Here is a 27,559-nt window from a genome sequence, read left to right as displayed (position 1 = left end):
CATCTGACCATGCTAAAAGGATTTTCTTTGTTCAATGCTTTGACTAATTCTCAGTTTCAAGCTTTTACTATAATAAACATCAGATTCTGTTTATGTTTGCTATAAACTTGTCAGTCCTCAATAAACAGATCTACTCCACTGGCTAGCTTTGCTGTCAAAGAACTGCCAAAGTGCACACCAGCTCTTAAATTAAATATTATCAAACCCAGAGAGGTTCAGCTGTAAAAGTCCTATTTGGAGTAACTCATCCAACACTCACCCTCGCTACTGAGGATGGATATTATGTCATCAGCATCTACTGGAAAGTTCTAAAGGAATTTTACAGACCGTCTGCCTCTCTTTAACAGAAAGTTAATGTGACCTTTAATACACTGTTAGAAGAGCCTGACTCTAGTAAGTCTCAATTAAATTTTATGTTTTGTGGCTCCCATTTTCTTGTAATACATGGACAAAGTTCAAGGGATGACTCCTACTTTGAAGATTTAAATTCCCTATTGAGAGAATTTATTTCTACCTAGAGAATTCTTTGGAGATTGTATTTTTGAACTGGCCGGCATATGTTGAGGGCAGAAAGAGACTTTGCAAATTCTGAAATGCTTCATGTAAGTTTCTTGTGCTTTCTAAACTTCTTTTCCTGAAGATTTTAGACACTTTATTTAATAGCGGCATGTATATCCCATTTTCTATGAGAGATATTGCAGGCTGCTACCAACTCTCCAGGGTAGTAATCTCCAAAAAGATTTCCTATTATTCCCAGCAAGGCTGAACCATATTCATACTTGCTGCATTAGCTGGAAATATTGGAAATTGTAGTGCAAAACACCTAGGGAATATCATTTGGAGAAACCTGCCGTGATAAATCCATTTCAAAAAACAGATAAAAGCAATATTTCTCATTATCCTAGATTCAAAAGTGTTCAGCTACAACTTCCATTTGTTGTGCATGCCTAACTACTTTTTTCCTGACACAGGCTTTTTCACTTGTTTGTACTTACTGGATTTGATTCCCACCTTCAAGGTCTCCAGAATTCTTTAATCTCCTCTGATTTACACAAACCATTTGGGGATTCTGAAGATGCAATACGCTACTGAATGTTGAAGTGCTTTTATACCAAATCTGACTTGGTTAGGTGATGTCAAAGGAACTATCTGGTAGGTTTTTGAGATGACAGATAATTTTCTGAAAGTTAAGGTGGGGAAAAGGAGAAAGATGCATACGTGTGTCAGATCCTATGAACAGTGCATTAAGAATTCTACAGGAGCAAAAGATACTTCTGCTATTCTCTTCCTCCAAAACTTTTTACCTCCACAACCAGAACAACAAACTGGACACTATTAGATACGTGATAGGGATGTTCCTTGGGGCTCAGCAGTTGCTTAGAAGGGCTTCTGCCCAGCTCAGTCCCTTTCTTCTCAAAAAGACCATTACCTGCTCTTGCATTTCTGCATTATCCAAGAGTCACCTGGATTGAGATGGGTGGCTATAGAAATTGTATAAATAAAAATAAATTACCAAACATTTATACTTTACTCTCTTTGGTTCTATGACGCCAACCTGATTTTCCTCATACAGTATTTGGCTTGTCCTTTTGACATAGCTTAATATTCTTCTGGTATCAATTCTGTTTAACAGACTCAGGATCTGTATTGTATTGTACCTGGTCTTACCTTAACTGCCAATGTGATGTAGTAGTTAAGTCAGTGTTTCTCAACCTCAGCAACTTTAAGATGTGTGGACTTCAACTCCCAGAATTCCCCAGCCACCTATGCTAAGTGAGTTAAGGTATAGGATTAGGAGCAGGGAGGCTCATATTTTAATCTACTCTCAGCCATACTCATTCATCTCTCTTAGTCGTTTTCTCTCAGCCCAACTTATCTCAGAGTTGTTGCTGTGAAAAATAGGACAAATATTTTGGACATTGCTTTTTGCTCCTGAACAAAGGACCAAATAAATAAATAAATAAATGGTGGCCCTATGTAGACTGACTTTCTGATTTAGATATGTACATGAAAATAAGCTCTTTGTGTTGCGAGGATATAAATCTGACTAAAGCAGAGGCAGCACATTTTTAGCACTTTGATTTCTTTGGTGGCTGAGGTCTGCTACCAATTGGTCTAGCTATGATTTAAAAGGGAGTCAGTAACATAAAGCAAATGGGGAGGGATAAATTCCCTCAAATGTTACAACTAATAAAAATACCAAGAAAGAAAAAGTATCCCGTATTTAAAAATCAGCCGCTCAACTTTGGTTGGCCATTGTGGGTCTCCAAGGGCTACACATGGGCACAGTGATGATGGAGAGAGGAGTCCATAGGTCTTGGTTTGCTAATGCCTGAACTAAAGAGGAGCCACAGGAGTTTGAAGAAATGGCTCTTTTTCTCTCCTGTGATAATTGAAATGCACTGACCAGGATATTCAACATACTGTAATATGTTCCAGACCCATCTTATACAATCCATCCACTCAAGGCTGGAAATCACAATCTATTGCTTGGGGTTTTTTTCCACTAATAGTCATCTTCTTTGGTTGGCTTTGACTGTATGATGTCCATTAATTAGAACTCATTCCAGGGCTGCAAGCCTCTTGTGATGGTCCTCTTTGTGTGCTTTCAGTCCAAGTGGTAAACGCTTGTGCAACTGAAATGCTTTTACTTTTAACAAGGGCATCGTCTCAGTGCTTCTTTTTCTCCTCTAAAAGCAGGTGCCTGCCTGCTTATTGCCACGGGGCATGCCACACCCGTGACCTTGTGTGCTGGTCTGTGTGGCTAAAAGCAGGTTAACTGTGAAGGACAATCATCTCCCAGCATGGAAATCCTGTGAAGCCTGGTCAAGGTAGTGTCATGTGTTTGTAGTGGTCTGGATTTCCTGCCTCAACTGTGTATTTCTGTGAAACAAAAATGTTGATATTTCTCTTAAATAGCGAAGGGTTGCTTATTGCTTTACATTTTGTACTTGGGTAAAGTTAGCCAAATATAATATTGGGTACATAATAAGTCAGCTTTGAAGTGCACATCTGTGTAGAAATGGCCACTTTTTCCCTTAAAACATGCATAGTTCTCATGCGGGAAAGGTCTGGATGTATTTTTAATACTGTTTTTGTACCTGTCTGACATAACAAAGGCAAGATCACATAACTGTTTCATTTTTTTCCAATGCATTCTGGCATGCCAAATAATCATGGGAAGAAAAAATGCTTTTATTTCATTTTTGAAAAGGAAAAAAGTAAGCTGCTTTTGAACGTACTTCATACTTACTTACTCTGGAAACCAGTGGGTAAGCCAAGGGACATTCTCAAATCCCAAAGTTTTTTCTGACCAAACTCTTCTTAATCTATCAGTCTAAAGCAGAAGTAAATGTTATTACAAATTCTGCTATCTGAGATACATTCCTGGCTCATGATTCTGTGATCTCCTTAGCATATGGTGAAATGTTAACTCAACAAAATTAAATAAAATATAGCACTTCTTTCTACATGCTCCTACTGTTGAAATCCTGTAACAAACTATATTCAGATAAAGTAACCCAATATGAAAGCCAGCTATTCAGCATGTTTATGTTATTGACTGTCCCTTGTCAATGAACAAGAATTTTATGTTTCTTAAACAACTCCAATAAACTAGCTAAACAGACTTGCAAAGGAGGTAATTCCACAGAATAAGTTCTGCTACCAAGAGCTGCTTATTTTTCTCAGTTTAATTTTTTCAAGTACAGTAGGCTTTTATAATAGCAGAATTATAGAAAAGGAACAATCTCGTCCTATTGATCCAGGCAAAGAAGCCACAAATCTTGAATTGCTCAGAATTTTCTGTTTAAAAAAAAAAGAAACTTCTTTTCTTTCTGTAGAGAAAATACCCTAATGTTCCTTCTCTCCCTGAACTGGAGAACACCAAGATTTGAAAAAGAAAACAAAATTCTTCATGCTTTCTTCCTCTCAACATTGTGGCCCACCAGTCATTGCTCATGAGATTTCTAAGCAGCTCTCATACAGACAAACACCAGAACAAAAGTTTTCATTTATTATTTGGCAGTGGCTAAGCCCACGAAAGGACTTGCAGAGAATCTCATTAGAAAGGCCGATGTCTTTACTGTTAAAAAAGTAAGTGTTACAGTTACTAATCTTTGGTGATGACAGAGTAAAGTCTAGAAGCAGATGCTATTCAAAAGGCTACTGTCCTCTTCTTCCATACCAAGATTTAGGAAGTTGTTTTTATATTGTTTTAAGAACTACCTGCTGTTACCAGTATGAAAAAGACCGTGCCTGAAGTCATTTTTTCAGACTAGCAGATCACAGCAGAAAAAAGAATATTTGATGTCTTGGGTAAATGCTTGCAAGGAAATGAGACAGGTTATGAAACAGATTGAGGAACTGAAAGGAGGAATCAAACCTGCTATAAGTGTGAGGAGGGCTATAACAAAATGGAAAGTTAATCCAAATGTTTAGAGCATTGTGGTTTGTTCAAAAGTGGAAGTAGAAGCATTTGTTCTCTGCCTTGTGGACATCCAAGTTTATTTGTGCCGGCCAAGGGTTCATGAGGATCCAGGGAGAGGTGAATGCATGTTGACATTTTGGTACAGTGTCACCAGCCTTGAAGGAGGTAGCAATATGCCATGGCTGAAAAAGCCCTTTCTGAACATTATACTAACTACTGCCCAGTGACAAATATCCTTTTTGGGGGGCGGGGGGGGGGGCGGTTAGGTTCTTGAGAGGATGGGTATCTGTGCATTTACATATGTTATTGGAGGATACAAATTATCTCTACTTTTTTCAGTCTGGGTTCAGACTTGATTTTGAACAGAATCAACCCTGGACACCTGATGGATCATCTGCTGTGGAAAGGAGACAAAAGAGTAATATTCTGCTGATTGTACTTGATTTGATAATTTTGGAATTCTCCCCCATTGTATCTGTGAGGTGGCATTCTCAGATGCCCTGTACTTGAGCTTGTGGTTATTCCCACAGGCGAAAGAGTTCCACCAGGGTAGGTAGTTATACTGCTACTACGCTTCCCTTGAATCTTGGAAGTGTACCTTCCAAGAGCCTAAGTGGAGCAAAACAGGAAATCCCTGCCCCCCAAGAATAAGTTTTTTAAAAAGATGGCTAGCGCTCCATGATTGATCAAAGACTGAACAAACAGACAATGAAATAGAGAGTATAACCAGACAAACACATTGAAGCCCCTGAACCAGTAGAAAATGATCTCAGCATAACATTTGCTGCCCCAACTGAAGAGCCCTATTCTGCTTTGATAATAAGGCCAGAAAATAATGCTGTCCTTATACATTTTAGGCTATATGGAAAGAGGCTGCTTTATTCCCCTACCACTGCTTAGCTGTGGGAAAACAACCACCAATCATTCTCCTTAATGTTGGATGGCCTTGGGCAAGTGTAGGCAGGTGCTTGGCATGGCATATTTAGATAAGGGTTAAGTCACAGTGGCAAGTAATAGGTATGGAGATACTCTGTGCTTGTGACCTTCAATTAGGCTATTTCTGAATAGTCTCTAGGGTTCTTCTGAAAGAGAGCTAAACCCCTACCTAAAATAGCCCAGGAGAACAGCCATAGGCATGGAAGGGTTGAAATGGGAGGGAGTGATCAGTAATATGCCAAGCTCTTCTGAAAGAGTTGGACCTCTGTCCAAAAATAATCTGGTTGACAGGAAACAGGTAAGGAGGATGGACATAAGGTGAAACAGGAAGGAACAACTGATAATACTTGGAATACCCTCCCCCCAGAGCTGAGGCAGACCCCCTACTCTCCCAACCTTCTGGAAAGCAGTTAAGACCTGGCTCTGCCAACTTGTAGAGGGAGAAAAAAGAGGCAACCAACCCTGGGGATGGCTAGCACCTTGAAGATGCTCCTGTATGTTAATATCCTTTCTACCAGCAGCACCTTGGAAGATATTATTTATCTATGAATATGTTTTTTATTGTATTTTTACTGTGTTTTAATTAATATTAATTTTTTGTTTTTACTGTAAACTGCCCAGAGTCACTTCCTAGTGGGTGAGATGGGTGGTGACCAAATTTGATAGATAGATAGATAGATAGATAGATAGATAGATAGATAGATAGATAGATAGATAGATAGATAATGGTGCAAGGGAATGGCAATGATGGGAGTGAGCCTAATTTTGACCTTGTGGTCAGCTGATCTGGAAGTAGTCCATGGACACCCATACAGCTGGAATGAAATAGAAAAAATGATATCCCTTCTGGATAATCAAAATAATAAACAGTACAGCCGTGTGAAACCCATTGTTGGCAGAAGCAGTGGAAAGATTGCCCTACACTTGTTGAAGATGAAACTAACAAAACCCAGCTCTCTTCCCTGGTTTAAATTAACTTTCAGGGCAGCACAGGTCTAGCATTCTCAACCTGTGTTAACAACAAATCGAGTGCTGTTTCAAAAGAGCTCTAAACTTGTGCATACAAGAAATTGTGTAAGACCTGAGAAGCACTTCATAAACCCAAAGTCAGGCATTAGGTAGGCAGATACCTCTGTAGAAGCCAGGTATCTGGTGTTTCCTGCTATTCAATCCAACCTGGCCATGGAGGGTAATTCCCAAAAACTGGAGGGAGGATGCCTGCCCCATAGCAGCCTAAAGTCATAAATCGGAACTGGGCAGCGTCCACTGTCAGCAGCTACATTATCAGTGAAGGGTGCTAGATTGTATCTAGGCCCAATATTATATCTGGAGAAAAGGGAAACTTCTGGAGAACTTTCAGCTGCTCATCTGTGGGCTGGGGATGAGATGAACATAACGTCATAAGGAGATAGCATGTAAAAATGGCTATGAGGGCATGTTTATGCCACAGTTAGGGGGATGTGAAGATGAGTCCAGGGAGACCAAAAATGGGATCAGATAGCTTTTAAAAGAAATAAATAATCCCCCATGCAACTATCCCTGCCAACTTTACCTTTACCTTCCAGTTTCTATAGGCTATGGGTATGCATTCTGAGGCTCAGTCACATAAAATACGTTTTCTCCAGGTTCTTGTATTCTGCAGGCCTCCAGCCAAGACTGACTGAGAAGGAAGAAACTCCTAACTTCTTTTCCCCCCAAACTCCAATTGCTTGTCACTCATGGGACTATTTAAGAGTTCTTAGGAGACCTCAGCTAACCAGCATGCCACTGCAGCTTAAGAGTCCCCAGTTACAGTTAGCCAGCTGTAAATTTTGCTATAATTTAGTGGATTGCATTTTATTTTTTCTATCTTTTAGTTTCTGTTGAATGTCTTAAAAATAATCATGTGATAGAAAATGTTTATAACAACAGTAAAATACATAATGAATTAAAATAAAAGGGGAGAGGGGTCCATGTGAGAGGCTTATCATGGGGTCTATAGAGGAAAACCCTGGTTGTCCATTATTTGTACACCTGGCCAATGGTGCTATTGCTCGCAACATTACCACTTCCAACATTAAACAATTCAGAGAGTTAGCACTGCTAGCTGTAATCCTATCAAATCTGCTTACCCCAGATCAGTGTTTTTCAGACTTGGTAACTTAAAGAGGTATGGACTTCAACTCCCAGAATTCCCCAGCCAGCATGCAGGGGATAAGTTGCTGTTTGGGGAATTCTGGGAGTTGAAGTCCACACCTCTTAAAGTTGCCAAATTTGAAAAACACTGCTGTACATTGTGCAAGATTTAGCCTAAAGTCCATCACATTCTAAACACAATCTGAACTGGATGCGGGCTTCTAGCCCATCTGCTCAAAATCCCAATCATTATAAGAAAGAAAGAGCTAGAACAAGTAATAACAAATGGCTGTCCAACCTAGTCCTAAATACTTTCAGTAAAGAAGTCTCTTACTCTCTAGGTCAGGAGTAGGAAATAGTTTTCCTCCAGGGATTGCAGTTTTATTTTATTCTTAAACGTGTTTTGGCTTCTGAGGTCCACTACTGATGATGGAATGATATTACTAGACTGTGTGGGGCTGAGATTTCAGGCCCTTTTTTTTTCTTGATTTTGGAAGCAGTTCATTTTTTGTCTTACACAAAACAGATATTTTATTACCCTAGAGATTAAGCATAACTATTTTAAGCCTCAAGCCATGAAAAGGGAAAAAGCAAGAGTAAGGGATCATGCTGCACATTTTGGCAGTGTATTATTTTTTGGGAGAGGAGATTTAGAGACTGCAAAAATGGGAGCCTGCAGATTGCTTCCCTCCTGCTCTAGATAATTGGTCTCACTTTGGAACTGAACGTACTTTTCTCCTTATGATAACGCTGTTTCCAGTCATGAGAAATAATGTTCTAATAATCCACAAAAGTTCATGTTAATTGCCTCGTATTACTCTTGGGACAATAGAGGAACTGGTTAAGTTTCAAGGAATCTTTTCTTACTTTTCTTTTGTTTCAATGTGACATACATTTACCTCATGTGATGTGAGTAAAATGGCATATTGTCATGATCTTTCCCGCAATAAAAAGGCAAGAGATGGTGTCATGCTCCTCCATAAACCCGCTTTCTTAGTATCTTAGAAGAAGCGCTTGTAATACATAAAACTCATCATTCAGTAATAGTTAATAAAACCACATCCTTTTCATGTTAATAAGGAAATACTGTAAACATTTCAGGCCAAGTCACATAAACCTTTACACATCTCTAAAGTTTAACTTAACACCAGAAGCACCTCAGTTGGTTAAAAAATATTCCAGTTGCTACAGAAGACCCAGTATACATTCTCTACCTATGGCCAGCAACTTAGACCTCTAGCTCAGAATGAAAAACAAGATACAAATATGGAATGAATGAAATGCAATGCAATCATATTCTTAAGAAGTAAAATCATAACATTATAATGGATGTTGGTGTTCTTACCCTTCTGTCCGGAATATGGTTTTAAAACTGTCGCCCAGGCTCTTGTACCCAGAGGGATCATATTTTCCTCTTTGAATCTGGAACCTATGAAAGTAGTGAATGAAAACTTAGAAGCTATAAAAGGATTTTAAAATACACATTTTACCAGTTCTGTAAGAGTTTCCTGAATGTTATGTTCATATTTTATCTCCTACTTCCTTGACCTGTGTTGAATGTTAACTTATGCATTGTTTCAAGTAATTCTTAGGGATGTAAAAGAAATATTCTATAGATTTCTTTCAAGTGAATTAACATAGTCCACCAACATGGGATCTATTACAGCATAAACAGGAACAGACATTATGGAACCCACAAATGTCTGCCTTAAATATTGTCTAAAGTATTTCCTAAATACTTTCCTAAAATATTTCCTTAAAATATCTGCATTAGTGGCACCTGCAAACTAACAAACCCTGACACAAAAGAACACATCTAAAAAAAAATCAGTACAAAACAGTATATATGAGGGACAGTAGTATACAAATGTGTACTGTATGTTGGAGAAAGTTCCATGCAGATCCATATATCAAGAAAAGGCATTATAATAAACTTAGAGCTTGAGAAAGAGCATGGCCGTTTGTAATTAGAAAGCTGGAACTTCTGCCCATTCCTCCTGTATCAGGGAAGCAAGTAGCATCCTCACCACTGCTTTAAGAGACAGTCAGCAGAAGGATCAAAGAATCCCTACCCTAGCAAACGTATTGAAAAATGAGGAGCTAAAGTCACATGTATTCAGTTAATCACCCTTTTCATTTCAATGAATCTGATTAATAAGACTCGGTGAGAATCGCATCTTCTTGGTTATGGGTTGCTGCTAGGGGGCTTGACAGGTAATTACAAGATTTTTTGAATTGGCAGAAAATGTGATGAAACAAACCTGATAGCATGTCTTACTGAGATGTCCTAGATTTAAACTGATCTGCAGCTCCTTATTTTATGTCCCATAAGATATCATGCACACCAATGGTGCTAGGTAAATTATACTAAATAAACACATATTATTTTGACCAGAGTACACATTTAATCCATGTAGAACCTGCATCCCAAACCCACAGGATGCCTCCAAGACCACACTTTACACTTTGCAAAGAGTAGTAAATTATGTTCACAGAACTAAACCAAAATACACTTAAATTTTCTACCATATCATTAATCCACAGTGTTTAAACATCTCTTGTGTTGTCTCTTTCAAGTTATTACAGCACCATTACCAGATAAGTTCAGATTTTATATGAAACAGAATTCTTAGGGCGGTGATTCTTTCCAGTGTTCCAGTTTTGATAGTAAATAAAGATAACAATTCAAGACTTCAAAGATGCAATCCTTTTACTAGCTCTAAATCAGGATGGTCTATGTTCTCCCCCGCTCTTTTATTATATTATAAATTTTGATACATTATATTGTTTTAGTACAATGATATTTGTGCAGTATTAATTAAAATTAAGAACATTCTACTGTTTAGATGACTTGGAGTATTGGAAATAAAAAAGAGAAAGAAATTATCTATATTAATTACAATTTGGGACATTTATATTACAAGCAATGAGATATATGCTTATGGCAGGGAGAATAAATGTTGTTCAACACTGGAAGAAAGATACAGGTCTGAAAATGTCTGACTGGTAACTTAAACTTGGAGAATACGCGGCAACGGCAAAGCTAACAGTATATATACACGTTAAAAGTTTAACCAAATTTAAAAAGAATGGCTCCCATACATACAATACACCACACAGCATGGCAAATATAATCACTTACAGTTCAGCTTCTAACGGGGCTTAAATGTCTACAATAGGGCAAAATAGCAGATAGAAATATAGTTCCTTTTCTTTTTTCTTTCTTTTTTTAAATTATTTTTGGTGATTTAATTTTTGTTGAATTTGTTTTGCTGACCTATTTTTTCTATATATATTTATACACACTTATATAAAGCAATTATACTTTACAGACTTTGATACTAACCAATCAGCTCAAGACTGAAACCTTCATTGTACAATAAATACTTTGATGTAATTGCAGCAATTTTTCTTTCTTTCTAATGGTATACTCAATTTTGTATATTTTTTTTGTTAACATGCAAACTGGATAAGGAAAAAGAGGCTGAATATTCAAAATGAACAGCATTTTTTAAAAGCAATTTATCAATATGATTTTATCAACTATGAATTGATTACAATCCCTGTTAGTGATCAGTTATGGAAATGAATATTGAGTCAGACTAGCCACTTTAGATCAGTTCTGTCCATGAGTTTGAAGTACAGTCCTCCCTTGGGCAAGAGTCACAAGGCTTCAAGGTGTGACTGTAGTTTGGAACTCTTCAAAAAAACAAATATGTCTGCACACAAAGCTTATATATAGATTTTGTTTCCCCATAAAATGCCGGGATGTGCAAGCGGTGCGAGAGAGGAGTGGTGTTGAATGACTAACAACTTTACCTTCAAATCACAAAAGGTGACTGATAAGAGGCTCTCCTATTACAGTGCTTTATGGGAGAAATGCTGAATTTTGTCCTTTACTGTGTCATCTAATTATGTCTCAGGATAAAAAAGGCATTTTTCTTTTTTAAAAACCAGAATTTAACAGAGCCTAGTTCCAAAATCACTATACCTACGTCTCTGAAACTGGGCAGGCTTCATCAAATCAATCAAATCAAATCTTTATTATGGTTAAGACCAGCATAAAGCATAGGGCACGCTTCATCTATTCAGACAGGGCTACTGTGCCTGAACATTCTGTCCCATTTTGTTAAAAAAGTAAAAAAATGTAAAGCCATTTGTGGATTTCCCCTGTTAGTCAGTGGGAATGGGTTTCCCAGATCTTGCTTTGACAGAACTGCCAGATCTGGTCTGCAAAAATCTAGCTGATTGCTAGATGAATGCAAAGAATTAGAGAATTCTATGTCTTGTTGATGATAAGCAGCAGTTATCGATTTTTGAAGCCCCGATCTCCTAGCCCTAGGCCCTGAGTCATTTGGGACTGCCTCTGATCTAGATGTATTTGAGTTGAAAAATTAAGCCAGAAGCAAGTTTTATAGTGGTTCGTGTTCCTATTACTTCCAGCTCCACTGCATAGTTCAAAGCACACACTGAACCCCATAGAGAAGCTAGACCATTCTCTTCTGTATCATGGAAAGTACAGTGTTAGTGTACTTGCACTGGAAGTCTCAAATATAGGTCAGAGATTTAAGAGTAAGAAAATGATGCATTTCAATTCAATAAGCAATTTGTAAAAGCATTATTTAACATAATCTTTTCTAGCATCCATAGTTCAAACAGATTTTAGCAGTTTTTTACATTTTTGGTTATTTTTTCAATTATTAAAATAAAATCAATATAAATATATTAGATTAAATAGTATGATCTACCCAAACATTTCTCAGTTAACAGGTCCAGCCTTATGTTTTGGCCTACATCTTTTGTCCCTCCCAGTCAGGATGGTCAATAGCCAGGGATTATGTAGTTATAATTCAAAACATCTGGAAGAATCCAGGTTGGGGGAGGTTGATATAAATGACTTTTAATTACAATAATTTTAATAAAAGAGAGATGTATTAAAATTAATGAGTCATAAAAATATACAAATGATGCTTATTTCATGTGCCCTTTTTCCTGAGACATAATAAAATACATTTGGCAAATATGAAAGAGAATGCATACTTCACTTGAATGCACTTTCAGTTGGGCCCCTAATAAAAATAGTTCTGGCACATCTGGAATCTCTGTCTAGGGTAACTTCTTTTATTAGAGAAAAAAACTGTTGCCAAGTTGGCAGTGCAGCAAACACTCTTCAGCAGCTTTACACTCCAGTAAGAATTTGTTGCATAACTTTCTTTTTTTCAAAGAGCTCTTGGGAGGATTAGAAAAATTCACAACCTCCAATGGCATTGCACTAAGTACAAGAACATTAGTCAACCAGAAATGTGTGTGTGTGTGTGTGTGTGTGTGTGTGTTGGGGGGGAGTCCTAATTGTATGCTATTTGAATATGGTACATATATTAATTTGGTAAGCCAAAAGCCATATAAGGATTATATAATGATCGCCCAAAAAGAAGATGATCAGGGAGGATAACGTAAAAATTACTTAACATATGTTTGTACTCTAAACTTTAAGGATATGCAGAACGGAAAGTGCAACAATGTGACTCAGATGAAATACTGATATAGAAAGTCATTATAGATGTAATTGTCAATATGTCAATAAAATAACACAGGAAAGGGACAGATTTGAACTATCACCATAAATTCTTTGCAAGCGTTTAGTAACAGTGAACAATGAATATACTTGAGGGATGTGCAAACTGTCATCAACATCCAGGCTTTCATTAGCTGAATGTGCATTTCACACTTACTGAATAAACTACAACTGGCTGGATTTACACAACACACAATGTCATAATTTGTGGTCTATGAAGTGTAATGGCCGGATTCTCACATCAGCCGATACCAAAATCCAATGAGCCACTTTATGATTTTGTGAAGTCTGTGAACCTCGACAGGATCTGTCTAATTCTTTATCTCTGTAAATCACTCTAGGAGCTATCCCTGGAAAAAATGGGAAAAATGTTTCCAGCAAACAAGCAAAGAAATAAAATATATACATCAAATAAAATCTTTTTTATATTTTATTTATTTATTGAAGCAATTTATATGGCCGCCCAACTCATTCATGGTGAGTCCGGGCGGCTTACAGAAATATTGCTAAACAAAGCATTTGTACTGATACCTGTTTATCAAGTAGCACATAGCACATTTATTATTTATATATATATATATGTATGTATGTATGTATGTATGTATATATATAAAAGATCTCTTTAGATCTCTCTTCCATAGTAAAACAGTTTCATAGTTTTAATAACAATTCTAAGCAACATGGAAATTAGGAGCTATAATCTAGATCTGTTAATTGAGTTCTTTGATGTGAAGCTATTGGACTCCATAAAACTAGGCATAGCTTATTAATGAGCTGGGTAATTTATTGTTATAAGAAAGGTTATGCACACCTCAAAAGCTGATCGACTAGGATAGGCAAGAGTACTAATCAACTGAAGAGAAGTGACAGAATTCACTTTATTAAAAATTATTTAATTTGAAGTAACATAAGTGTGACCTGTATGTGCATGGCAAAAATTGTGGAATAGTTTTAAACATACTTACGCTGTACAAGAAATAGGATATGCTGTTTATTTTATGTTTAAAAAATGAGAAGCTAAATAACCCAACATTCAGCAGCTTTGTTCGCTTTCACTCTGGGCAGTTGCTTCTAAAACTCCACTTTGTTAGCAAATACGATGCAAAGGTCTTTGCTGAATGGCTGTTTCTCAGCAGGGCAGTTCGGATACAGGAAAACCTGGTACACTCACTCGGCCATTTGACTGAAGCCTGTTTTACACAGCATGTAAATCAGTGCACAGGACATGAGATTAATGTGGGAGAAGAAAAGAAACTCCGTAAGCATCCTTTGAGAAATTCTTCCTCAGATGCATAAGTTTATGGTTAAGCGAGAACACATTTAAGTATGCATAAAGGTGCTTTATGCTGCAATTGTTTACCCTTTTATCTGGAAGTACGTGCTTATTCCCGAGTAAACCTATACATCACTGCACTACTAAACGGCACTTCTGGTAGCACAGAAGCTGCAGCTTATCCTACTTCAGCTATCTTGTAATCAGTCTTCTGTTCTCCATCAGCTTCCGCAAAGTAAACATGCCCAAATCCAAAGTTTTGGCAACTAAAGCTAAAGAAATGTCAGAAGTCAACATTACTTGGTACCAGAATGTTCATGGCAGCCCAAAATCAGAGAGAGTCTGGCAGCACCTTTTAAGACGAACAAAGGGGGAGTTGGAAGAGATATCTGTGAAGGCAGATGTTCAGTTTTCTTAGTCATGAATTGATTTTTCTGTTTAAAATCAGAGTTCTGTGCTAGGAGTAGAAACGTAACTATGTGAAAAACAAGGAAGCTCTGAGGACCCCAGGTACCCTTTGGCATTTTAATTTAGTTTGTTGTGACCCTAAGGAAGGAAGCAGAAGCTAGAAAATAATGTGTAAAAATGTCAAGCAAAGGGTAGTGTAAAATGAGTTATAAAATGAGTCATTTTATAATACCTATAATAGTGCAGGAATGCAGACCAGGAGTGAAAGCAAGACTGTTGCACCAGCTTCAAGGTTTGGATTTGGGTGATAACTTCACTCCTGATAATAGACTTAGGGTCTTTTTCTGCTTATGCAAACTTATCTCATTATTCATGATTGGATTATGTATTTTTTCCTATATATTTATCTGCAAATCCATATTCAGGGCTCTTGGTCTGCCTGCCTGGCAGTCCATTGATTAGAGTTTAAGGATGCTTTAATGAACAAACTTTGCTTCAGATCTCCATTGCTTTGTTTCACATTATAGTGGGATTATTTTTATTTTTATTCATTTTATTGTTAAACTTGTCTGCCGCCCATCTCCCCCAACGGGTGATTCTGGGCAGATCACAATAACAAAAAAGGAAAAAACACCAATCCCTCCAACAATGGCTAAAATCCATGAATAATTAAAATAGAAACATACATTAAAAATGTCCTAACCCCCCCCCTGTAAATTTTAGCCCTAAAACCTTCAAGATGCTGGGGGGGGAACCAAACCCATCACCCCACCAGCCATCTCCACAGATGCGAGCCCCCATCCAGCCCCCAGGCCTTCTGGCAGAGCCAGAACATGACATAAATTTTATGTCATGTTTATAAACATAAACATAAATTTTCCCATGACACAAATCTTATTATAGTTTCATGTTATAATTTTATTATTCGTGAGCTGCAGCTCACTTCATTGATTGCATGGAGTGGCTTAACTGATATATGATTTAAATACACAGGAATGTGGTGATGGTGGGGAGATGGTTATGCAGATAAAGGTTCCAAGGGGCACAGATTACAGGTACATTATTATTTAACATTTGTAATGTGTTAAAAATCCATTGTGTTTGTTCAGACCTTCTGAGATAGCCTGAAACCTATTGATGTATGTAAGCTCACCTGTTCTCATGTTAGTATCATTGTTCTGTTGTTTCTTGTTGCTTGTGAGAATCTACTTCAGGTTGGGTATGTAAGTATGGGCCTGCCTGAGAAAATGCAGCATTATTGTCCAACATGGGTTGCAGCTTATTGATAATGCATTTGAGTGGCCTGAACTGTGAAGTGTAGGTGACAACTAGCGATGTTCTATTGTTCTACCTGGTCTGACTTTAAATCCTCCATGGGAATTAGTCTGGCTGTACTGATTTCTATATTGGTTTTGCTGTGTAACTAGTTCTTACACAGTCTTACACAGAAGTCTTCTGAATGCCTGATTTGAGCATATCTGTCTAGTGGGTCAGAACAAAAGGTCATTGCAATGTGGAATCTGGCTATAGATGATAGATTTGGTGGTGTATTCTGGAATGGAAGCTGGAAGCATGTTGGTATGTATGGTGATCTGTAGGTTTCCCGTATAATATGGTGTTTATATGTCCACCGTAGCTTTACTGTGATATCAAGGAAGTAGACTTGTTCTCTAGGTTGGTCCAGGCTTAGACTGATGATGAGATGGGAGTTGTTGAGATCTAAATGGAATTTGATAATGGATTCTTTTCTATGGATTCAGATGATGAAAATAAAAACTGTTAACTTATTCCAACATCTGGAACAGAATTTGTAGATTATTTATGTAACTTACCAAGGATAATATGTAAATTGAGAATATATTTCTGCAGTTTATTTGAAGAATAAATCTTTCAATTCACTGAAAGATTTACCCTTGACAATATGAGTGTTCAAACTGAAAACAAATGGCTAATTATGTTAAGCCTCAGAGCTATAAATTTTGCCAATATGGAGGACTATATTTTAGCTACGTTACTGCAATGATTTATTTTATTTGTGCCTTCGAGTCTGTGTTTTGACTCCTGGTGACTGCCTAGATAAGTCCCTGCAATTTTCTTGGCAAGGTTTTTCACAAGTGGTTTGCCATTGCCTGCTTCCTAAGGCTGAGAGAGAGTGACTGGCCCAGGGTCATCCAGCTGGCTTTGTGTCTAAGGCAGGACTAGAACTCCCAGTCTCTTGGTTTCTAGCCTGCTGCCTTAACCACTACACCAAATTTATTCTCACTGCAATGATACTGTATTTTACGTACAAGCTTAAAAGGGAACATAGGAGAGCAACATAAAATGAGGAAATTATCTCCATTCTAACATGCCTTTCACTAAACACATTCCACAATTGACTTCTACCATAACTCTTTAATTCTTATGTGCCAATTTCTATTCCCAATTCTGTTTTTATCTTTACATTGGATAAAGTAAGATTAAAAACCTAACATTAACTTGAATTAAAATGCACTTGATGTTAGCATACAAAAGTGCATTTTCTTTTTATAAAATGTGCAAATCAGAAAACCAAAAATGTTCTGAAAAGCTACATTATTATAGCGATTCATGCAAATAACGTATTAATTCAAATGTGCAGGAATCATATGCAGCAAGCGGTTATTGTATCAATTGAATATAGGAAGCACTTATTTAAAATCCCCATAATGCCAAAAACTGTATAAGAGATTATTACAAAGTGTAAGTTGAGACCTGTAGTTTGAAACAAGTTTACAGCTTCATTCCAGTTGAGTTTGGATTAAACCATCTTGTGCTGCGTGTGGAAATCTGTATGATTCAACACACTCTTGTACACCTTTTTATACACAGAAAACTGCAGGTGCCAGAGATAGGTTTAAGTTTAAACTTTCCCTAGATATATCAGTTTTCTATCTGCAGAAGTGTTGTTTTGCTTTGCATTGTGTGTGCTTGGTATGGAGGAACATGAAGTCATGTCAGCCCCACTTTCAATCAGCATTTCTATTTAGAAAATTTATCATAGAATTCTCAGAAATGCTGGGTCATGTAACAAAAGAAAGTTATGTCTAACCCTTCTTCCTTTCGTCAGTTTTTGATTTATGGCTATGCTGATTGGGTTTTAGAACAGTTTCAAGCCTGACGCATCTGGAGGGCACCTGGGTAGGAAACAAGACTCTTTTAAGGATTGTTGTGCTATAATGATGCAACGGGATAATCTTCTAAAGTGAATTCAAGTTCAAAACCTCAGAGTACTATAGTGCCATGCCAAAATCTATCTTGGTTTTCTGTCCTAAAGTAAGAAGCTTTTATTTTTTCCATCTTAATCTAAGAGTGCTGGAGATTTTCTTCTGAATTTCTCTCAGCTGTGTTTTTGAGCTTCCTCTCCTGCTTGAGGTGGTTGAGAGCGCTACTGCTGTTGTTTCTTGCTGCCGATCTGTCCATTGCCTAAACCCTCATCAGTGGGTCATAATTTCCAATCTCAGAAAGTCCAAAGGAGATAAGTTCCTTCATGGTCGCTTCCCTTTAGATGTCACTAAGATGTGAAAAGAGTCAGTTTGGTGTAGTGGTTAAGACTTCAGGCTAGGAGCTGGGAGACCGTGAGTTCTAGCCCCACCTTAGGCACAAAGCCAGCTGGGTGACCTTGGGCCAGTCACTCTCTCTCAGCCCTAGGAAAGAGGCAATGGCAAACCATTTCCAAAAACTTGCCAAGAGAACTGCAGGGATTTGTCCAGGCAGTCACCAGGAGTCAACAACGACTCAAAGGCATCCAAAGGGGAAAAAAAGTGAAAAGCCAAAGAGGCTGAAGAACACTCAAGAGATTAGTGTATAATGAAAATTGAGACACACATACACAAATACATCACTCCTTAGCTACTAAACTAAACTAAAAAGGTGCAAGAATCCATCCATGAAAATTCTCTCCATGAAAATTCCATTGAAAATGGTTTCTCTTTTAAAAAAACTGAAAGCAAATTGTCTTTTATCCATCTGAGTGAAAGAAATTTTGTGCACAGCACTAGATTACAGTAGGATTTTTCTTTTTGTTTGTTTGTTTGGCAGATCTCCTGTGCTTCGAATAATCACTGGACACTGTGATACAGACAGATCCAACAAGCAATGTTTTTCCAGTGACTGAAAAAAGCACTACCAAATTTATGCCACACAACTGATCAGGCCTATGCCTACAAATGGAAACAACAGTTTATGGTCCAATTTTCCACGTCTATATCAAAAGTATGTTTGCACTGATATTAAAAGTTTTTTTTTAATTCAACATTAATATCCATATGCAATCTATAGGCATATTCAATTATTTTATTCCACAAAATGCATGCTTCTAAATGTATTGTCTGTCAAATAACACATTTCTAAACCTAGTTTATCATAGGTTAATGTTACATTGTTAATATTAATGTTAATATATATTTTATCTTGAATTGCATTGCACAATTCATGGGATTTAATCCAAAGAATAAATGTGTCCCAGTTTGCGATATAATCCAGGAGGGGCAAATAAATTCAGTTTATTTTCAGGCTGTATTGTAGTATTTTAAATCAACTGAAACTCATGGAAAAGGGAAGTTAAGCTATTTTTCTAGATCACAAATTCTATTAGTTAATTAAAGAGTAAAAAAAGAAAAAAAATGCAACCTGTGTTTGTTGAGGATTTCTAAAGGTGTAGCCATGTTGCTTCTACAATAGTCTTGACGATAACCATATTTATTGTGACATAAACTTCAGCAGATATATTAATTGTTATGAAATATATATACACACACATACACACAGATATAGAAAGAAAAAAAATAGCACTGAAGTCAGAGGAAGCTATGCAAAGAACAAAGAGACTGAGAACTGCATTAATGCTTAAAGGTATGCAAAATAATACCGGGGTAATCTAAAAAACAACTTGGTCGACAGCACAACATTGCAAAATTGCTCAGGATGAAACTTAAGAATATTATGCAACAGGGGTGTCAATACTCAAGATGGTGATCACGACTGTGTGATCCAGCCTCTGCACTTTTTTACACGCATAGCAAAGAGAACAGACAGAAAGGGTGGGGCTTCAATTGTACAACTTGGTTGACACTCCCCCCCCCCCCAGGGTGCCCCAGTTATGAAAGCATTCTTCCATCACATCTAGGAGATATCCTAAAACTGAGCAACAGCTTTTTCAATGCAGGGCAAGAATGGCTTCATGGGCCAAGGGATGGGTTGGCACTTATGATGCCACCAGAGAAATCCCTTTGGATGCCTAAATGCCAAAGCCCAGGAGCTCCCCGTCACATGCCCGATATGTGAAGGATATTTCTAATCCTAGAAGTGGTTTAGATATTGCCCTTTTCCTCTGGAAAGACTAGGAGGAGTTTTCTTTTACATAAAGAAAGGGAAAGGGGGAAACTGCCTGCTGCTCTGATCAGCCCAGCTCGGAAGGGCTTCAGAAGTGCTAGTTCCTAACCCTAACTCTAACCAATTAGAAAAGGTTGTTCAATTACAGTAACTTTTCAAAGAGGGAATTAAGCTGTATGTTTGAAAATAATTAAAAGACATTTATAATTCTTGGCAACCTCAGATACATAAATTAAACCTGGCTGTTGATCTGCTTCAGTAATTACACTGACTGAAAAAAAACCCACCCTAATCATAGGTGTCTCATTGGAGTGTGAAACATAAATACTTTAATATCTCTTTCAAAAAGACTCACAACAGAGTTCTAGCATTTTCACATCTAAGTCATCCATGGAGTGAACTTTACCCCCATTTTATTCCAAATTTAAAATGTCAATCAAGCTGCTTTTTTTAATGAGAAAATTTGAACTTGCTCACCAATTTTGTCTGTCTAAATTAAAGGGTTGGTTCTGATACATTACAATGGTGTGAATGATGTAGCATTAAGCTTTAAAACAAATACCATCTTATAATGTATTGCCTTTATAAAAGCTATCCTTTTAAATCTTGTTATTCTCCCATACGGTTCAATATAGAAAGGCTGACCACCTATACTTGACTCATGTACATCATGACTAATTAAAGTTAGTGGAATTAGGCAGAGGAGTCTATGATAAACATATGATTGCCTCAGGGGATAGTGCTGATTGTCATTAACAAAATACTTGGGTATATCTTCTGAATAAAAATGTTCTGGACCTATTATGTTCAGTTTGAGGGACAAATATACCAGCAAATCAGATCCATGGGATCACCACTCTCAGGACTCATAGCAGAGACTGTAATGCAGCATCCAGAAACTATAGCACTCCCACACATACAACCAAAAGTATGGATCTGGTATGTAGATGACACATTTGTCATAATAAAAAAGGAACAAATAGAGAAGACACATGAAACAATCAACAACATCTACAAAGGAATAAAATTTACAAGGAAAGAAGAAAACAACACACCACCCTTTCTGGATATCCTCATCAGCAGAGGAAACAACAGCAAATTAGAAACCCAAGTCTATCAGAAAACAACCCACACTAACCACGTACTCCATTACCAAAGTAACAACCCAACCTCCCACAAGAGGAGCTGTGTAAGAATGTTATTCAGACGAGCACAAACGCACTCCAGCAACCTAGAACAGCAGGAAAAGGAAACAGACCACCTATACAACATCTTCCAACAAAATGGATACCCATGCAACTTTATCAAAAAGTGCCTGACCACCCAACCCAGTACAACATAACCAACACAAGCTATGAAAAGGATAACACTGCCATACATCAGCAATGTCTCAGAAAAAACCAATGGATTTATTACAACCACATGGCATCACTGTAGCACACAAACCAACTAAAGCCCTCCAATACAACTTAAGTAAACCAAAAGACCCAGTAGCCCAAGAAGAAAAAACAGGAGTCATCTATAACATACAGTATAAGAACTGTAACAGCCACTACGTAGGACAGTCAGGCAGAAGACTAGTAGAGTGCATCCATGAACAGCAACTAGCAGTCAGAAGATACAATGAAAACTCCTTAATCTCACAACACATGGACAGACTTAACCATAGTTTCAACTGGGAAACTATCAGCATCTTAGACCAAGCTACTGTAAATCCAAAAATGTGAGGGAATTCCTGGAAGCTTGGTATTCAGACAAGAAGCCTGATATTCACACCATCAACAGGCCAGAAGTCATCCATCAACAGGCACATAGAGATAAACAACATTTACACACTATTCAAAAGAGACAATAAAAAGGAAACAAAAAGGCCAGAACACCTCCTCGCCAGCAATCAACAATCAGATAAACAGGGATTAACATCAGGATTAACATTAAACAATCAATCAGTAAACAATACCCTTATCAAAGAACTATCAACTCAGATAGACAATCAAGCAGTAAACAACAGCCTGATCAAGGAACTACCAAGGAGAAAACAACATCCCCACCAACACTGACAGGGCAAGCTACTGTATATAAAGATAAGAGCAAACCCCACTCTTTTCTAGCACTGAAGATGTTACCTAGCTAGGTAACGAAACGTCTGCAAGAAAACAACCAAGCTCAGAGAACCCCAAGGACTCCACAGTTCAACCCTGAGCTACATATATTCTCTTCTATTGGTACCTATGTATATTTATTAGAGAACTATTAGTCAGTTGTCTGTATTCAGTTTTGGAGAAAACTTGGAAACCTCAGATGCTCTTGAAGAACACTGATTTTCCAGACGCACATCAGTCTGAATTGAGGCTTGGTTTGGGGATCAAATAGGCTGTGGTTGCCATTATGTATGATTTATTCAAGGAGGAGACAGAGGGGTGCTCCTGCCTTTGGGAATGTTTTCAAGACATTGCCAGACATTCACAATATTTCAGGCTGCCAGCTAGTCATGGAATACACATTCCCATGAGGGAGTGATACCTTTTATCATATACTCCCAGCTCCTCCCTTTGCTGCAGATAGAAAACGTTTGGTCCTTTCAAAACTAGGTCATGAACTCAGAGAGAAGCTATGAGCTGTGGCTGGTAAAAGGGATTAACGTAATTCCTTAAAGCCTCTGATTAAGTTTGGAATTTCCAGGAAAGTGGGAAGTCCTGGAAAGCTGAAGTAGAGGAACAGATGTTTCAAGTAGATGCTATATCTGAAAAAAGTTTTTTTTTAATTTCTATTTTTTCTTATTGTCTCATTATGTCATAGTTTCATTTCTCTATACAAGTTAAAAATTGGATATGTACCATCAGCTTTCTTATATTCATACCTTAGGTTGGGCATGAGGATATTATTTTATTTAGAAACTTCTTGTGGTCTGTAACAATTTGAATCCTACTCAATCTCTTTATAGAGAACTTTTTTTTTTTAATGTAGCATACTACCCCCTTCTTCTGGTGTAACCAGAACATTGTATTTTCTTTTGGACTTTTAATTAATTTGCAACCATCTTACTCTGTGATTTAAACAGCTCTGTATTTATTTTCTCCAATATTGAATATTTGCATTATTATCTTATGTTTTAAAAAAAATTTAGATTTGATATTTTCTTTTAAAATGAAGTTGGGTTTGCTTATCTCTTCTGAGATCACCCAAGGAGGGAAGGGGGAGAAAGGGTAGAATCCTCTAGCCAAATGCTTATACACTATATGACCAGGGAGAGGTACAGTATTAGGTAAATTATTTCAAGTTTTGTATTTTGAACCAGTCACCAGGAAGGCAGCTGGAAAGGAGCGTGGAGACAATGTTGGAATGGAGGAACTGTTAATGGACGTGAGATGGAAACTCGATCCATGAGAAAGAAACTCAAAGTAACCCTGCCTTGATCCTGTTTGGTATACGATGGGGCAGAAAGGAACTCTGATGGGCCTCCAAGAGCCTGTTATTATACTCTATATCCATAAAATAGCATTCCTGGATTCCTGTTTCCTGACCTGACTTACCTCAAAGGACTGACAGTCACACAGGTTGTGAGAACCCTAATCTTTCAAGCCCTTAAACTTGTATTTAAAGCTTCTTTAGTTAAAGATTGAAGGAAACTCACCTGGTTCCTAATGGTTGAAGAGCAGTTAAGAAGAAATCTCCAAAAGTGATTAAGAAATGAGGCTCAGTGAACTTTGTGTCCATATAGGTTACATTACGGCTGTGAGCTTGATTGAAATCTCTCAACTTCCAGCCGCTTGACTCACAAGTTGACCACAAAAACTTCAGTTCCTGCAGTCTACTCACGAGGATCAGCTGTCCAGAGTACAAGTAGGCGATCTCATGATCTTTCCCTTTTCCAGTCTGGCCGCCAATCTCGGCTGCAATGCCATCCCCGCTCCTTCAGGGACATCTAGTTCACCATTTAAGTTACTAAAATTGTTTATACTTGTAATGAAAGGGGAAGTCATTTCTTTATATATTTCTTTTCTTTTTCTTTATTATATTCTTACTTTTTCTTTCGATTGTTTCTTTTCTGCACTTTCTATTGTTTCTCTTTATTCTTTTATTTTTTAATTTTGTATTAGTTTTTATCTTTTTAATTGTAATGTTCAATAAAATTAGTTTGTGTATGTATATAGTATGTGTAGGATATATATGTCCTAATCACACTGGGGTTAGGGGTGTGGATGCCAAGTGTGAAGATACTTATTCAAAAAAGTCAAATGTTGCTACCATGAAAGAGTACTTAATAAATCACTGAAAAGGCCCTGCCATTTGTGCCCCCCATGAGAACTTGATAACGAAAAGTTTTATACTATGTATAAAATTACTTCCAACACAGAAATCCTTGACAAATTAATTATTAGGCATATAATAAGAATCCAGACTGTGCATTAAAGCACACAGTTTCTTTAGAATAAATGACATTAAGTTGGATCAAGCCTTAATTCTGCTTTTCTGACTTTTTAAAAAAATCAATATATCTAGTAGTACATCATTTTTTAAGAGAGACTTTTCCTTCCTCTATGCCGTAGCATTTCCTTTTTTAATAAGCAAGCAAGGAAATGGCTGCCCTCTTTGGGCTTCTAGCAAATAGCTATTTTATTTTGTTACTTTGGCATGTTGTTGTTGGTCTTAGCCTTTGACTGGTTTGGTTGCAGGATCCACTTCTTCTTGTACCATGATGTGACGAGGGCTTTTGCTTTTCCACCGGCTTGTTGCAGAGCATGAAGGTGATGTGGGCTGAGAGGGAGTGACTGGCCCAAGGTCACCCAGCTGGCTTCTGGGCCTAAGGTGGGACTAGAACCTGGGTCTCCCTGCTCCTAGACCAGTACCTTAAGCACTACACCATGCTGGTTCTCTTCATTTTATTACTTCTTATATGGAATTACTTTTAGTATAGAGTGTGTGTGTGTGTGTGCGCGCGCGCACGCGCGTGCTTGTATATATAACTCTTGAGTCATGTATTTGAGATGGGTGCCCATATAAATCTTATCTATCTATCTATCTATACACACACACACACACACATATACATATATATAAATAAATAAATGGAAACAAGGGAAGTGGCTGCCTTCTTTGGGTTTCTAGCAATGGGTGCTAGAATGAGATGGGTGGCCATATAAATCATTCATATATATATATATATATATATATATATATATCACCCCAGACAAGGAAGCAAAAGTAATAAACATAATAACCCAAACTAAGCAGCACATTTCAGTAAAAGAATATTCCAAGCATCTATTTCTGAATCAGCAGCAGTACACAATCTGCTTTTCTGCTAATGTCTGTTTTAAAATATAGTTTTATCATGCTGGGTTCATATGTAATTTTCTACTTTTGGAATAAGATCAAGTATATAAAATACCATATCACATCCTTGGTTGTGTCAGCATTTTGAATAAGGGACCTGTATTTTACTGAAAAAATAAAGTGTGTTTGATATGTCTGGCTCTAATATATACTGTCAAGCCATAAACAGCTCTATTACACACTATTGAAGTGTGAAGTAAAATAATTGTTAAAGACCTATTCTGATCCACCAGCTGCGCCCCAACACTATACATGCATGGCTGGCTGGCTGGCTTTCTTGCTTTCTGAGGTGAGAGACCTTTTAAATGCTTGCCTTCAGAAAAGTAGAAGTCCAACGAAGAAGTATATTTAAAGTGGTGAATGGATTCCTCCTTTTCTTTCCTGCAGCCCTGGTGCCTGTCCACCTGCTCAGGTGGATGGGGGCATCCTCTGGGGCACAGGGTGATAGAAAGTGAAAGTGAAACCAAGAATGTTACATTGTGCCAGCAGAAATTGACTGGTATAAGCTTAGATGTAGCCTTAAGAGTGCAATCCAGTACATATCTACTCTGAAAAAAAGACTATAGTCCCCAAAATGCAACATTTATTTAAATTCACTGAGATTAAAATTCTAACTAAGAATAATCCTGTGCCATCTGCAAGGACATTATCAAGCCATCCTGCAATCTTTTTCAGTATGACCATCAACACACCAGCGAAGTATAACTTTGCCAAAATCACTACCCATTATAATCTGAATAATAGGAAAACATGTGGAAACATAGACATTAAATGTTTAAACTAGCTTCTAAATATTTATTGAAATATGGCTGTTCCTGCCACTCCTCCTCTGCCCGCTCCACCCCACCCCACCCCACCCCAGATGTACACAGATACATACTGTACAGAGATTAGTTTGTGAAATCTAGCAACATTTGGCTTTTTTTTTTTTACACCACTAAATTATAAACATGTGAAAACAGCTTAATTTCAAAATGGAAACACTAACAGACCCATAATAAGAATGGTGCTAACTGGCATCTTTATGAAACCATATATTTTTCCTGCTGAAGGAAGTTAGAGGTGGAAGGATAGTGCTGCAAAAGGAAAGCTGCTGTTTTAAGTATGAGCATGAGGTGACAAAGAAAAACATATAATGAGTTTTAACTTTTTTTTTAATAAAAGCTGAGCTTAGCTGGTGTATAAAACAGTATGCAAATCATTCATTGTAATGAGTCATAACAATGATTTGCACTCTTTCAAGTTTTTATTTTATGTCCCTCTGTTTTTCCTTAAAGACAGGAGGACAAAGACTGGAAAGTTTGGGTGATATGGATCATGGCTCCACTGCTATGTCTGGAATTTTCTTATAAATATCCTAGTGCTCTGAGGTTACAGGCCTGACTAAAACAGCAGGCACAATCTCATTTGTAGGTTTATAGTTGTAGAGGGATTTACAAGAGTTAACACAATTTTCCATAACATTTCTTACTGACTGCATTCCCCCTTTTATTTCATTAGCATACAAATTGTTGTTAAATTTAAAGGGAAACAGTTTTTAGGCTGAACAAGACTGTGCAATATGCTGATATTTTAAATCTACAAAACTACATGTTTTTTGTGGAAGGGGAAAGTATTCTAGCCAAAGGTCTGTGGACCTCATAAACCCAATAATGTACGAAAGATCTATTTTGCAGAGGTAACAGGTTTACTACCTATTTTGTGAGAGAAGCAATCTAATTCAAGAACTGACTTTAATCTCATAAAAATGTTAAGATCAAAGAAAAATCTCAAGGCATTATTCATAACATTTCATATTTCTTTGCTCCTGGATTTCAAAACATATTATTTTAGCCACCAAACACAACAGCTTTGTTTCTTTCCCTTTGCCAGAGTCACAAGACATTAAAAGTTATTTAAAACATTGCTTGAGGATAGAATGGTTATTCATCTGTCCTTCTATCCTATTCCTCTGTTCCTTTCCATGAAGGCTGAAGTTAGACTGGATCTCCATGATCTCATGTTCAGCTACCTGGACCTTGGTTATGCCCTAACTAAGCCTTCTTCAACGTTATACTCTCTAGATAGGTTGAGCTTAATTGTTTCTTAGTTCCCAGTCAGCATATCTTCCCATTCCTCCTGCATACTATTAATA

General features: G+C 37.3%; 1 protein-coding gene across 2 annotated transcripts in view; it reads right to left on the bottom strand.

Annotated features, from left to right (window-relative positions):
- Nucleotides 1-27,559, bottom strand: part of SLC25A21 (solute carrier family 25 member 21) — a 272,319-nt gene that overhangs the window by 67,849 nt on the left and 176,911 nt on the right. For both annotated transcript variants that reach the window (XM_088145363.1, XM_088145362.1), the window contains exon 3: nucleotides 8,826-8,909. In XM_088145363.1, the coding sequence (XP_088001489.1) occupies nucleotides 8,826-8,909 (84 nt within the window). The remainder of the gene's footprint in view (nucleotides 1-8,825; nucleotides 8,910-27,559) is intronic.

The sequence above is a fragment of the Python bivittatus genome, unplaced genomic scaffold, assembly GCF_059951505.1.
Source record: "Python bivittatus isolate LINGU-HERP-01145 unplaced genomic scaffold, Pbiv_v1 ctg000480_np1212, whole genome shotgun sequence".
NCBI lineage: Eukaryota > Metazoa > Chordata > Lepidosauria > Squamata > Pythonidae > Python > Python bivittatus.
The sequence above is the reverse complement of the archived record's forward strand: the minus strand, read 5'-3'. Positions and strand labels throughout refer to the sequence as shown.